The following is a 13,441-nucleotide window of genomic DNA, read 5'->3' as shown; positions in this document are numbered from 1 at the left end:
TCTCCCCCCACTCCCTGGGACCATCCAGCAGCACAGCAACAGGCAATTAGTGCCTATGCTAAATCTGTCAGCACTGTGTCAACCACTCTGCAAAGGTGATGCAGCGAGACCCAGAGAGAACACAAGTACAGAAGTTCCTGACTGAGAGGTTTTGCTGATGGCACTCGCTTTCTTTGAAAGGCTCCTTAAGATTCCTGCCCTGTCCTCCTCAACTTTTCATATGAGACAAAAGCCCACCTGTGCTCTTACCGAGACAGCGTCTGCCTGTCTCAGTTGCTGGAATAACTGTCCCGTGCAACCACAGATTTTGCAGCTATTTTAGTAAGGATCTTGCAACACGAAGACAAGTGGCCCCGTTTTCCCCCCAATAATGATACACACCATCATCTTCACTCCGTTCCCCAGTCAGCTCCACCGACTCAGAGAGCGAGGCGAGGGAGGTGCGGCGCGAGGAGGCGGCGGAGGCGATGCTGGGCTGCTTGCTGCCCGGGAGCCGGCTGACCCAGTGCTCGCACAGCGACGAGCTCGTGGAGCCTGCAAGGACCGGGCACGGGACAGGTCAGCAGCGCACAGCTGCACACACACAGAACCCTGGCAGGCCAGGGAGTCAGGTACATTGGGCACACACTGCACTGCTCTGGCTTTGGCAAACACCTGGAGCCGGCCCTCATGGCCCCAGCATCCAGACACTGCCAAGGGAATGGGGCTTTCCTCTCAGGGAGCAGTTATGGTCAGAATAGGAAGACAGAACTGCACTTGTCCCAGTGTGCTGTGAATACCAGCATGCAGGCAGTGGCGGCGTTTCAGCTGCCACCCTAGCACCACGAAAATCTCTTTTTTCCCCGAAGGCAGGTCACCAAGCCTTGCACCTGCCCACAGCTCATCCTGGATTCCACCAACACGTGCGCTACCAGTGCCTCCTTGGGACTCAGAGTGCTGCCACAGGGAAGGAGCGAGCCACGATTTGATGTCCTGGTTTTGACAACGGCAGCTCTGAGCAATCACCTGTAGGGGCATAGGGGCTACCCCCATCTCCATAGCCTCCCTGCCAAAACTGCCTTAGCAGAAGAGGTGGAAGGTTCCCATGGCCCCTGACACACACCCACAGACTCGGACAAGCCTTGCCGAGTTCTGGGACACAGAGTGGGGGCTTAAGCAGAGCTGGGTAGAAAATTCTTCAGAAGGACAAACTATCCATGAAAGACAACTTATAGCCACCCCTAGACAGTGCCAGCAGGGCTTACCTGCCACTGAGCTGTTGGCAGACCATGAGGGGATCGCTGTGCGTCGCTGGTAGAACAAGATGTAAGCTGTCTGTTTGCAGACTTCGCTTTCAGAAAGTTGCTGAACTTCACTGTCATCGAAGCAGTACCACTGGCCATCAACAGAATTCTTGCAATATGCTACGAAATAATACATTACTGTAAGACTCCCTCACTCCTACTACTCTCAGGTTTGCTCTATGATATTTAACATAACCTTATCTGCTATAATGGACTCAGAGGAGAATACGAGGAACAGATTTATTCTTGCATCATCTTCCAGTCTGACTGGCAAGATGGAAGCTTGAGGCTGACAGAACATAATAAACAGCTTACATTTCAGGACTTTTCTTTGTCCAACATTACCGCTCAGAACAGAACATCATTTGGGGTGACTCCATTCACTTCACCTTCCGTAACTTATGGCGCTCTGCTTCCATCAGTCTGACTCCATAGAAATATAACCAGTTTCTCTGTGAATGGCTCCACCATAGATAGCATAGCAGGACACTTGCCTGTGTAGTGTCCCCCTTGCATGGTGCCATGGTGGTTGCAGACAGCATACAGGTCATAGATATAGTCCTCAGGATCTCTGCCGAGGCCATAAGGTTTCCTCCAAGGTGACCAGTGCGATGGCAGGCTCCAGCTGCTCTGGCTGCGTTTCACAACGTGAGGAGTCATGTCCAAGCCACTCAAGGGAAATTTAACCATGTTCTGAAGTTTCATCCTTCGGTCTCCTTCCTGTGTACAGAGAATAGCACAAGCTGCAGAGGCCCAAGGCCACGATGCCTGGAAAATCCCAGCTGAGAAACACATAGGGCAGAATGGCTGCTTCTAATGAGGGGGGTCTACTCACATCACTCAGCAGTCCTCCAGGAACACTACAGGCATCCTTACCTGTCTAAACCTTTTCAGATGTATGATGAGAACATCAGGTAAGGTCCAGAGGCTCAGTGTGATGCTACCCTGCTGCAGCTGCTTACAGTGTGGGCATCGCCATGCATCATCTGGGGCAAGCTACAAGGAATGGGCAGGAGTGGGTATTGGTTTTCAAATTCCAAGGCAGCTTGCACCACACCACTGATCCTCTGCTGCCCCAAGCCCAGTGCAGACAATGATCTCTCTGCCTCATCTCCCTCCAGCATTTATCAAGCTCGCTGGAAATGCAGCGTTCCCAATAATGCTTTTCAAAGTGACAAGCAGAGACATTGGTGCCTCATTCAGGAGGCACTTCCTACTGCAAGGCAGAATCCAGCCAGTGCTGTGCAGAGGGCTTTTTTGCACCTTATAAATGCCAATGCCTTGGAAGGGGAGAAGGAAAAACCAAGGCAAAAAGCAGGCAGGCTTGGCAGCCTGAAAAGTATTCTCACAAGAAAACCAGCAGTAGAAAAAAAAAAAAGCAGGAAAAAAAAAGCAGAAAAACATCAGAACAGAAAGAAGAAAGGTGTACTTTGGATGTCACCTCTGACACCTCACTGCCCTCTGGGAATCGTCTTCCTCTGTAGTCCCAACAGCACAGAGTTACACACTGAAGGCTCTCCCTGTCCCCCAAGCCTCCCTCCACAGCCCAGTGCTAAGATAACTCAGCAGCCGCAGAGATTTAAGCTGTCAAACAATTCTTCCCTCACCTCTGAAAGAAGCAACCAAGAGAGGCTCCGAAATTATTACAGCTCAGTCCTGGGTGCAAAGGCTACCTCCAGACCAGCCCTTTGTACAGCAGATTAGAGACTGCCAAAGGAATTCAGATGGCTTCCATGTGCCAGGCAGGGGCAAGGTCAGAGCCCTCTCTAGCCTGCCTGTGGCACACCATCAGTCACCCTCTTCAGCCTCATACACCACAAGCAGAGCCAGAGCAGGGGAGCAGCCATATTCCTGCAGAACTGAGCTCAGTGGTCACTGGGCTACTGTTTGGGGAGGGCCCCACTCAGAGGGGGCTGCCAGAGCCCACCCCAGCCCTGCTCAAGCTTGGGAACACACAATTGCTCCAGGACATTCCCATGAAGCCACATTGTTCTAATCCTTTATAATATTTATAATATTTCACAGGGAGGAAATTGCCAAAGAGAGGACCAAGTTCTTGTATCAACATCTGGGCAGCAAAGAACCCAGCAGCAGGACCTCCCACAAGCTTCTCACTACAGAGGAGCTCCGTCAGCAGCACAGTCTTGTGTTACAAATCTATTCTCTTGTCACAAGGAATCAATGTTTGCAAAAATGACCTGCTCTGGAGTGAGGGAGTTCCTGCAGCATGTGAACAAGCCAGAGTACACAGTCTGTATCTACCTGTTCCTCTTTGGTGTACAGTTGGAAACACTGAGATAAAGTGCAGATCTGAGGTTGATGATGAAGCTCTCTCTGCTGGCGGACGCTTTCAGAGTCTGGAATATACTCCTCTTCTGTATTCACAAACAAGCTGCATCAGGGAGACACCACATTTACCAGCACATCCCCTTGCTCCCCAGGCTGTCCCTGCAGACAGGGGCTGGGCACAGGTGGAATTTGAGTGGTCTCACGTTTGCTGAAGGATGCACAGTTCACACAAGCAAGCTGCAAGCAGCAATTGTGAGGTGAACACACTTTGAGGTTTTTTACTTCATACTTACTAATCTTTAGTTTCTTTGTCCCATTCTACCACTAATTTCACATGAGCAGTTCCCCCCTGTCCGCATGACTTCAATGCCCTGCAGAGAGGAGCAGACAGAAGTCAGATCATCTTTCAATCCAAAGTCTACATTATCTTCTACATGCACATAATTTCTCTCCACAAGCCCTTCATCCTTCCTCCACTCCCACAGCTCAAGTTTGCAATGGAGTAAATGGAATTCATACAGCAAAAAACTTGGCAAAGCTGGCTAATGCCTTCATCCAAGTATGCAAGTTCTGCAAGGCAACATACACCTGCTACAGAACAGGCATCTACCAACATGGCTGAAGAATAACAGGCGCAAGAAAAAAATGAAAAATAGTGGGAGTAATATTTTCATTCTGTTCTCCATTTCCAGGGAGGACAGACTCCAGACGGCATGACACACAACTGAGGTATTCTCACACAGCTTCCTGAGGATGCTCCATCATTTCCCTGCTCCTCAGGCCTCTGCAATCCATTCCACACATCCACACCAGGACTGTTCTGGACTGCATGGTTAACACGGAGTTCCCAGCTAACACACCTCTCTCCACTCCTGGGGAGGTCTCAGCACCCAAGGGCCAGCTCACCTTTCCACTGTTGGGTGGCAGAGGGGTCGCTCCTCCTGAGGTAGCAAGTATGTTATGCCCACAACACTGACCACTCGCAAGCTGAACGGGCAAACCTGCAATAGGGAAAGCAGAGACCACCTCAGGGGCTCCAACCCAACCTGCCCACATGCAAATTGCTCTCAGCGCTGGCTGACAAAGACTTTACCCTAGAACATGTTTGACATGAGAAAGCAAATGTACAAGGTCTCAAATATGCCTGCACCAATGAGCTGACAGAGGGCCGAGGTACAGCAATGGAGCCTGCGCATCCAGTAGCTCCTCTGTGGTGACCACAGAGGACATTTGTCTCACCTGCAAGCAGGCTGCAGGCCGCAGGAAATACTGCATCTTCTCCAGAATTTCCTTCTGCAGAATATCCCAAGCAATTGTTTTTTCCAAGTGCAACACAAAGGGCAAGCCAAACCTATGGGAAGGAGAAGCATTTGAGGGAACAATTAAAAGATTATCCCGTTCAGCAATCGGAACCCCAAACTACCTGGGAGAACTTCACGTGAAGTTTTGTGAAGCTTCAGAGGCTGAGGCAGTTCTCAGGCTCCAGCTGATACAAATGCTTTTGCCATGGTTGTTTCTCACTTCTCCCCCTCCTCCCATTTTCACTCTAATTTAAAATTCCCACCCATAACAGGATCTGGTCAAATGTGCTGCTCTCAAACCAGACAGCTCTACAGAGGTGGTGTATCCTCCCAACTTGGCTGCATTAGCTCCTTTACAGTAATGCAATACTTGAAGTTCACCAAAATTAGGAATATTTTGCTGCACCCATTAATGCTTTTTGATCAACATGTTCTTTAGCACCTGATGTGAGCTAGAGATGCAAGCTGCTGTTCCTTCACCTGGAGCCTATACTACAGGAGAGTAAAATCCAGGTCAGTTTAGGAAGCAGCCAGAAGAGTAACTCCAACCATACTGCTGCCAGTCACCTTTTGCTCTGCTGTCCAGTGCATGCTCTGTTACACACCAGCAAGACAATCTTGTCATTTGCTGCTAGTTTAGGACAGGACTGTTCCAGTTTTCCAGACTTCACTGTTCCTTGAGAGTAAGCTATTGTTCGGGAGTGCTCAGTGCCACATTTCAAGTTATTCAGGTTATTGTTCACATGTATTCCTGAAAAATTAGGAGAAAGGAAAGATTTTATTATGTCATTTGCCTTTAGTGCCCTGATGCTCCCTCAAGAAACCCTCCTTGGGCTGCAGAGGAGTGGGTCAGTATGGAATCAGGAGCATTTTCATCACTTGTACGAAGGCTTCAAAGAGCAATTACCTTTTGCAGTGACTGTTTCTTTAGAGGACATAATATGCAAGTGCTCCTCCTCTGATTTTTCACAGTGGGTTGTACAAGCACTCTCAGCTTTTACTGCCCACAAGAAAAACTAAAGTGCCAGGAACCCAACTTGTTACTTTCAATAATAAAATTTGCCTTTGATCACACTTCATTTGCCCAGGACATCACAGCTCCCTTTCAGTGAGGGGACATGCAGAGGCCAAGTGGTTTGAGCTTGGAAAGAGAAAGTGTTTGTTCATTCCTGAGACTGTTTATTCATCACTAGCAATCTGATTTTAAATAACACAATTTCAGTGGCTTCATCTGGTCCCTAGCAGGTCTTTAAATTAAGCCTGACAAGAGATTTCACATTAAGCTAGCCTGGCCTGCAGCATCAGCCCCGAGAAGAGGCAGAAAGGAGTGTACAACACTGCTTGATAACCTCCCAGCTGACAACACTATTAAATCTTCTGGAGTGAGCCTGGACAAAGTCAGAGCTGAAATCAATACACGAGAACATCAACAGCTTGTGGGACTCATTCTTTTCCCACACAAACCTCCCTTGCTAGTCACCTGAGGTGGGCATTAAGCAGAGTTATTGACTCACCTCTCTGACTGAGGATGCCCTCAGGCCTGAAGATCTCTGGGGTCTCAAAGGCAAAAATGCAGTCACTCTCATGGATGGTGTCCAAGTCGTCGGTGTCGCAGAAGGAGCGATGGAACCCATCGTAGTACATCTCTGTCAGCACGATCTGCAGGCAGCAGAAGCAAACCAGAACCCATCAAACCACCCACGCCTGGCTCAGCTCAGTGCCCCGTCCTTCAGCTGGGATTTTCCTGCTAAGGGATGGCACTCCTCAAAACATCCTGGCATCAGCCAGGAGCAAGGAACAGGGAAAAAACAGCCATGAACGAGAAGCTGGGGTAAAAGCAACATATGGAGAGGTTTTGGTGGAATTCAACAGCTTTCCAGAAGCTCTTCCTACAGAGCCCAGTGGTTCCCTCACTGCCAGCATGCGCAGGTCACCATAGGGTCAGGCAGGTCCACACACTCCACTGAGGGCTATTCCAACATCACTAGGATTCAAACAGCCAATGCACAGGGAAAAGCATGATCCAGATTTCCACCACTGCCTTGCTTCCCTGTTCAACCATGGATACTGAATTCGATTCCTACGTATCCAACAAGGGACAAAAGCCTCCCCTCTCCCTCCCACTCCAGGGAGGGCAAACAGGTGAGCAGCCCAGCCCATTACCTGCTCCGTGGGTATCTTGGTTTCCGAGGAGACAGCCTCCCGCAGCCTGGCCACTGTTCCAGAGATGGGCACGGCCACCCCAATGCGCATGCAGTGTGAGCATTTGCCCTGGTACACCACGGTGACGTAGAGTGGCCTGTGGAGAGCATGGGAGCACTGCTAGGCTGGGCTGAGCACCTCTGGGCACTGCCTGGAGCAGCCTCAGCCCAACCTGGGCACATCCAGGCTGCCCACCAGGTACAGGGCCCTCCTGACTGTCTGGATCCACCTGACACTGGAGCTGCGCTCAGCTGCAGCCAGACAAGCGTGTTTGATTTACAGACTCCTTTCTTACTACATGGCCTGGTGTTACTTGCTCCCACAAGTAAAACATCTCAGAAAAGGCCCACAGAGTTAAAACCAAATGGTGTATGAGAAGGCAATCAGTTTTCCAATAAGGATCCTGTAAGAAAGTTTGGGACAGTGTAAGAGAGCACCTTGAAGTACTTGGAGAGCTGCTACTGGGAACAGGCTGCCTCTCAGTCCTCAGTCCTGCTTCCAACAGCAGCCAGCCGCATTGCCTGGGGAGAGAACAGGGCAGGGACACCTTCCCTGGAGAGCCCACTCAGCCTCCATCCGGTGGTGAAGCAGGGATTTCCAAAGCAAGTGTGACAGAGCAATGTTTAATCTGCCCTATCATCACTCTGTTCCATTGCTTCTGGAACCTACACAAGTCTTCTGGATCCAAACACCAGGTGAAGGAGTTTGTTTATACCACAAGTAGTTTTGCTGTGCATCTCTATCTTCACTTTGAATACTTTATCTGGATTTTTTTCCTCCCCTGAAGCATTTTGCTTCATTTGCATCAGCTGTCTTTCAAAAAAGCAAAACATTTTGCAGGAAAGATTTTAACTTTACTTTTTGAAGTTGAAGTGACCAGTGAGGCTGTTCTAAAAAAAAAAAGTGCATTTCATCCTTTTCCCTTTTTTAATTGTAAAATGCTATAAATTAAGTGAAAAGAAAAATATTTTGGTTATGTGAATCAAAGACTTTTTCCCCCAAAATTAATTCTATAGGAAGGATAGGCCTTTCTGAAAAAAGTAAAAGGCTCAATTTTCCATTTTACCTGCAAAGCAAAACATAAAATCCCCATATGGTCCTATCTATCTTTATAAAAGACTTATCAGAAATTTTGCTGATATCTGTCTTCCTGCTGTAGTAAATTAAACACCACCACATGCATGGGAAAGAGCCAACATTACATTCAGGACAGTTCCATACCGAGTGTGGGGCAGAGGGATCGGCAGCGAGATGCAGAGAAAAGGGTCGAAGGTGTTGCTCTGCTTCTGGCAATGAGGGCACGTCAGGGAGGACCTGGGACAAACGTGGATAACAGGGCAGAGTTACACCCCACTTCATCGGGAACGTATCAACCATCACATCCCACATTCACCAACAGCAGATCCAACGGGAAGCCCTGGAAGGGTTTTGTCTTTGGAGAGAGGTGAAGTGACAGGACAGGGACAGAGACAGCCAGCACTAGGGTGCACACAGCTCTTACTCAGGATAAACTCCAGACAAGAATTCTCTCTCATTCAGAATCAACCTGCACCTTACAATGGCTTTGTGTCTTAGACCAGGCTTAAGTTTCTCCTTTGCAAAGGAAAAGCTGGCAAATACTGGGGAGAAAGCCCTGCAATTATAATTCTTACAGCAGTACAGGCACAAGCCATCAAGTAACACTGGTGATTCAGCTGTTCTCTTCCAATAGCTCTGAAATTAGAAAGTTCTCTTCCCAGAATGTAGGGAAACACAAGGGAAAGCCCTGAAGGGACAGTGATAACTTCAGCTCGGAATTCCCAAGTGCCAGATGACAAGCACTCTGCACACACTGAGGATCCCTAACTCCCAGGCACCTCCAGATCCTGCCAAGGGCTCTTCCCTCTGACAGTCAGGGTGAGCCCCATAGCACTGGGCTTTCTTGAACCTTTGCTCATGAAGCACTGACTCACTTTCAGGATGCACAAGAACAGGTGCAGTGGTACATACTGCAGATTTACACAGAATATAACAAATTTGAAGCAGTGAAATTCTCTCTTTCCTCTAGAGCAAGGTCTTAGTTCAGATTCCCTTCAGCAGGAATTCAGAAACAGCTGTTAACACAGTGACACCAGTCCCAACTGTACTGGGAGCTAGCGTCAATTTAGAGTTATACTGGGGTCACCCATACATTCAACAAATGTACAAAATACCTGTACTGGGCTTGAAAGAGTTCCTGCACAAAAGTGCTACTGATGGGAAAGGCTGGGCCCTCAAGCAGCACATCATCCTCCAGCGGCGGCTGAAAGAGAGGAACAAACCCTTGAGGCACACTGAGGTGTGGGGGGATGCACCAAGCAGGTGGCTCCAGAATGCCAGTTGAATTTGCACCCTCCTTAGCCAAAACCACCAGAAAAATGCCACAAGCATTTTTAACTACCAAGCACACTCTGCTCCAAGGGGTGGGCATGCGGGAAGGCAAGGTGGGCATGGCAACCCAGGGAAGGGCATGGGCCTCACACCTGACAAGGCCCAGCAGCCCCCTGGTAACATCTCCTGGGTATTGCAGGGCCACTCAAACACAACTGTGTCAGGGAGCACTTGCCAGGGATTAGTGGAACAGCTGGTTACATTTCCAGGGCAGAAACAAACAGTATTTTAACCCAAGTTTTTGTTCCATCTGAACTACTGAAGTTGAGAAGCCAATGGGGAGAACTACTTTAAAAGGAAAGCCTGTGTGCAAAGTTAGACTCCCACATTGTGTCCTAGCAGAATCCCTTACCTTGAGCGGAGGCACGCCGCTGGAATTCACCACGTTGTTCAGATCCTCGTGGACTCTGTCGAGGAGCCAAAGCAGGAACTCCTGGGCATCGTGCTGGGCGTTCCCGCGGTACTGCATCGCGTTCTTGGACACGATGTTCTGCAGAGAGGAGAGGCAGTGCAGCAACAGCTGATACAGACCCAAAGCCGTGCCATCACACCTACCCCTGCCCCACAGCATCTGACACTGCTGCCCGCATGAAATCTTCTGTTCAAGCTGAAGCAAAACAAGAATTTTGTCTCCTAATGCCCACACACTCTGTCTAGTTCATTGCAGCTTTGGTGAGGTCACACATTTCCCAAAACATTGATGCAGGTGCTCAATGATAATCGAGGTCTACAATTCCAGGACTCAGCCAGGATCAGGACACCTAAATCACCGATGCCTTTAGAGTCTGTGATCACCATGCAGGTAGAGCAAAATTACTTCCCATCAGCACCCTCTCAAGTACAGGCCACCATGGAATTTTTTTCCACTGGGTATCAAGAATCCACTATGCAGAACTGGCTCATCCCAAACACTATCTTCTATCATCAGCCAGGGAGATGCAGCTTTCCCTGCACACAAGGAACCACACTGTCCCAGAGTAACCAATGCTGGAGCAGCACAGCATGGGATGGGGGCTGCTGGACTGATGGATTACGAACCAGGGGGACTTGGCCACAGCTGCAACAGGGACAGCTGGCACTGCTGTGGATACACACTGAGAGCCTGAAGAACCACCTAATTTACTCTTGAATTTCTGGAAACACCGTCTCAGGACACCAGCACAACCAAGGGATTAGTTCAGACCTGTTTTTCTTCTAGACACGAACAGGAAGAGCTTGAAGCTCATCAGCAGCCAAAATCTAGTCTTTGCAGATTTATCCTTGCCCTGCAGCTTTGGAGACACCTTTCATAATGCAGAAGTTTGCTCTGACCCCTCCAATCAGGCCACACGCACCCTTTCCTCAGGACATCTCCTCCTTGAAAAGCCGCCACAAGCCCACACAGGATTTAGTAAGGAATGCCATTACCCACCAACATCAGAAAACACTTTCTCTGCTCCAGCACTCTGATTCCACTTTTACCTCCAAAACCCATCCCAAATGGCCAGCCAGTTCTCCTTACTGCTCGCTGGGCAACACAGCACAGGTTCTGAAGAATGGTAGCCAGGCACCAGCACCTGCATTCGGCTGGAATTGCCTCTGGAGTAGCATGCCAGGGTGGGCTGACCTCAGCAGCTGAGCCAGGGTTCCTTCCTGAAAGCAGACAACACCACTGCTACGGAAAAGCCAGCACATTCTGCTGCTCCAAGGAGGCACCAGCTGCAGCCAGGAGAGCCAGCCTGCTCCTACCAAACATGGGACAGCCGCTCCCACACACCCACTCCAGTAATTCTGTCCCCAAAGTCAATACCAAGCTTCTCTCTAAGAACTAGGCTCACAGCAAAGCTCACATCAGTCACTCAGCATCTCCCCAGCCTTCCTGTGCTTCAGGCTCCCAGGAAGGGAATCCTGCCCAGCATGTGCCCCGCTACAGTGCGGCACCTACATCCCCTGGCACACCTGTGGAGAGAAAAACTGTTCACACAGGACTCAGACCTATTGAGCAGGATCCCCAAGAGGGACAGTGGCACGAGCAGAGGCCAGACAGTACCTGCAGGCAGGAATGGCTGGGAAGGCTGCGGAGCCCAGGCCCAGCAGGCTGCACATGCGCCTCATGCCAGAGCTCCTCCACTCCCCTAATCAGACTTTGCAACAGATTTGAGAAATGAGGTTGGGTTGCTCGCTTTATCCCTCTGAAAATGGGGTCACCGGGGAGGGGGCTGGTGATGAAAGAGGCAGGAAAGGACTGATAAACATATACTCTCTATGCTCTATAATCTGTCCACCTGTCTCAAGGCAGCAAAATGATGGAAAACAGAAATAATCTGCTCTCATTACATATGTGCAGCCCTTCTGACAGCAGATTTACTGCCCTTGCTGTGCAGGAACCAGCAGCCTCCCACATAAAGTATGTGCACACAGCCTGAACCATGGGAGTGGTCCCCAGCCAACACTCTCTGTGCCACACTGGTGTGACCCCAGCACCTCTGCTTGGTGCACAGTGTAACCTCAGCTTGGGATGCTGCTGCAAACCTTTTTATGGGGGAGAGAAATCTGAAGCACTTGAAGATTAATGGAGACCAAACAGCCTTCTCTGCTCCTAGTTTCCATTAAGCAAAGCAAGATCCACGGGCAGAAATAAAATGATAAAACATAATCAAAATAATGAATCCAAAAAAGTCTCTTCAGGTACCAGCCTGATACCTCTTGCCCTTCTTCAGAAGAAAGCTCAGCTGAATGCACCCAGACAATGATGCAGGGAACAATGTAAGACATACATGTGAAGACTTGCTTTGCAAACATTAACTTAGTTCAAAAAAACCTACACTGAAAATTAAATTTAGCCCTTAAATTACTGTGTCAAGTTTCAAACTGAAAATCAATCATTAACACATGAAGCAGAGATTGTAGTCCAGTCTTAGGTGGCTACCTCACTACATCTCTCCAGAACTGTTACCCATGCTCCTATAGTAACACACTTGAGTTTTAACAGCTGTACCCATCCTTCCCAACCCACTGTGCCCAGCTCAGCACCAAGGCGATGATGTCCCTTACTCTCACTGAGGGAGGAAGGCTCCAACAGCACTGCAGGTCACAACAAAGCCAAGCTCATTCTTCTCAGTGAGTTGACCACAGAGAGCCAAGGGAAAGAACTGCTGAAACACCCGCCACGTCCCCAGCAGTGTGTGGTCCCTCTGCATCAAGATACCAACAGGTGTGATGGGAGCAGGCCCGCACTCCCATCAGCCAGAGCCAGCAGCCTTATCTGGTGTCCTTTGTCCCAGTGAGCTCAACCAACAGGCACTGTCACTGCACTTCAAGGGCCCGTCTAGACAGAGCTGATGATAAAAGGCTCTTGGCATTGCTGCAAGGAAGCATATCCAGTATTTCAAGTGAAAAGGGGATAGAAACATAAGGACTTTGGGAATCCAGGCTAGTATTTCTTATTGCCTCTTCCCCAGCACATCACTCCAGTCCAGATCCTCCCCAGCTTTTACTGATGTGTGTCCCAGGAGATGCAGTGTCCCACAGGCAGCAGCCAATTGTCTGTACCAATCCCAAGCACAGCGAACCCATGGATGCACAGCAGTCATGTGCCTTGCTCTGTATCTTTGTCACTGCTTGTCTCAGAAGCATCTCCATAATTGCTCTGGTTTTCTCAACACTCTTGCAGCCTGAGTGGACTAAGGATAAAGAGCTGCCTGTGGAGACACATCACAAGATGTTGGAAGTGATTCAGGAAGCACTACAAAATATCAGATGCAACTTCCTCACAAGAGACTCCGCTAAACAAACACTCCAGCAACAGCAGCGTGTTCCCAGCATCACGCACGCTTCCTGCCAGCGCTGCTACAAGTGGGTCCATTACTGCTTAAACCTCTGCGGCTGCTCCTCCCGGGAATGCTGTGTGCCCTCCTCCCAACCCGCTCCAGGGGGCTGCAGCAGCAACCCCAGACGTGCCGGGTGTGGAGGGGAACA

At 49.5% G+C, this 13,441-nt stretch overlaps 1 protein-coding gene across 14 annotated transcripts in view; it reads right to left on the bottom strand.

Moving 5' to 3' along the window:
• USP31 (ubiquitin specific peptidase 31) overlaps nucleotides 1-13,441 on the bottom strand; it is a 32,007-nt gene that overhangs the window by 9,990 nt on the left and 8,576 nt on the right. For all 14 annotated transcript variants that reach the window (XM_082292256.1, XM_082292255.1, XM_082292258.1 and 11 more), the window contains exons 2-15: nucleotides 9,837-9,974; nucleotides 9,268-9,356; nucleotides 8,297-8,389; nucleotides 7,037-7,172; nucleotides 6,388-6,532; nucleotides 5,441-5,624; nucleotides 4,812-4,923; nucleotides 4,479-4,573; nucleotides 3,866-3,943; nucleotides 3,546-3,675; nucleotides 2,160-2,279; nucleotides 1,778-2,003; nucleotides 1,245-1,403; nucleotides 382-534 (exon numbers count right to left, since the gene is read on the bottom strand). In XM_082292256.1, coding sequence (XP_082148382.1) covers nucleotides 382-534; nucleotides 1,245-1,403; nucleotides 1,778-2,003; nucleotides 2,160-2,279; nucleotides 3,546-3,675; nucleotides 3,866-3,943; nucleotides 4,479-4,573; nucleotides 4,812-4,923; nucleotides 5,441-5,624; nucleotides 6,388-6,532; nucleotides 7,037-7,172; nucleotides 8,297-8,389; nucleotides 9,268-9,356; nucleotides 9,837-9,974 — 1,858 coding nt within the window. The remainder of the gene's footprint in view (nucleotides 1-381; nucleotides 535-1,244; nucleotides 1,404-1,777; nucleotides 2,004-2,159; nucleotides 2,280-3,545; nucleotides 3,676-3,865; nucleotides 3,944-4,478; nucleotides 4,574-4,811; nucleotides 4,924-5,440; nucleotides 5,625-6,387; nucleotides 6,533-7,036; nucleotides 7,173-8,296; nucleotides 8,390-9,267; nucleotides 9,357-9,836; nucleotides 9,975-13,441) is intronic.

Source organism: Coloeus monedula (genome assembly GCF_965178545.1).
Source record: "Coloeus monedula genome assembly, chromosome: 16".
NCBI lineage: Eukaryota > Metazoa > Chordata > Aves > Passeriformes > Corvidae > Coloeus > Coloeus monedula.
The sequence above is the reverse complement of the archived record's forward strand: the minus strand, read 5'-3'. Positions and strand labels throughout refer to the sequence as shown.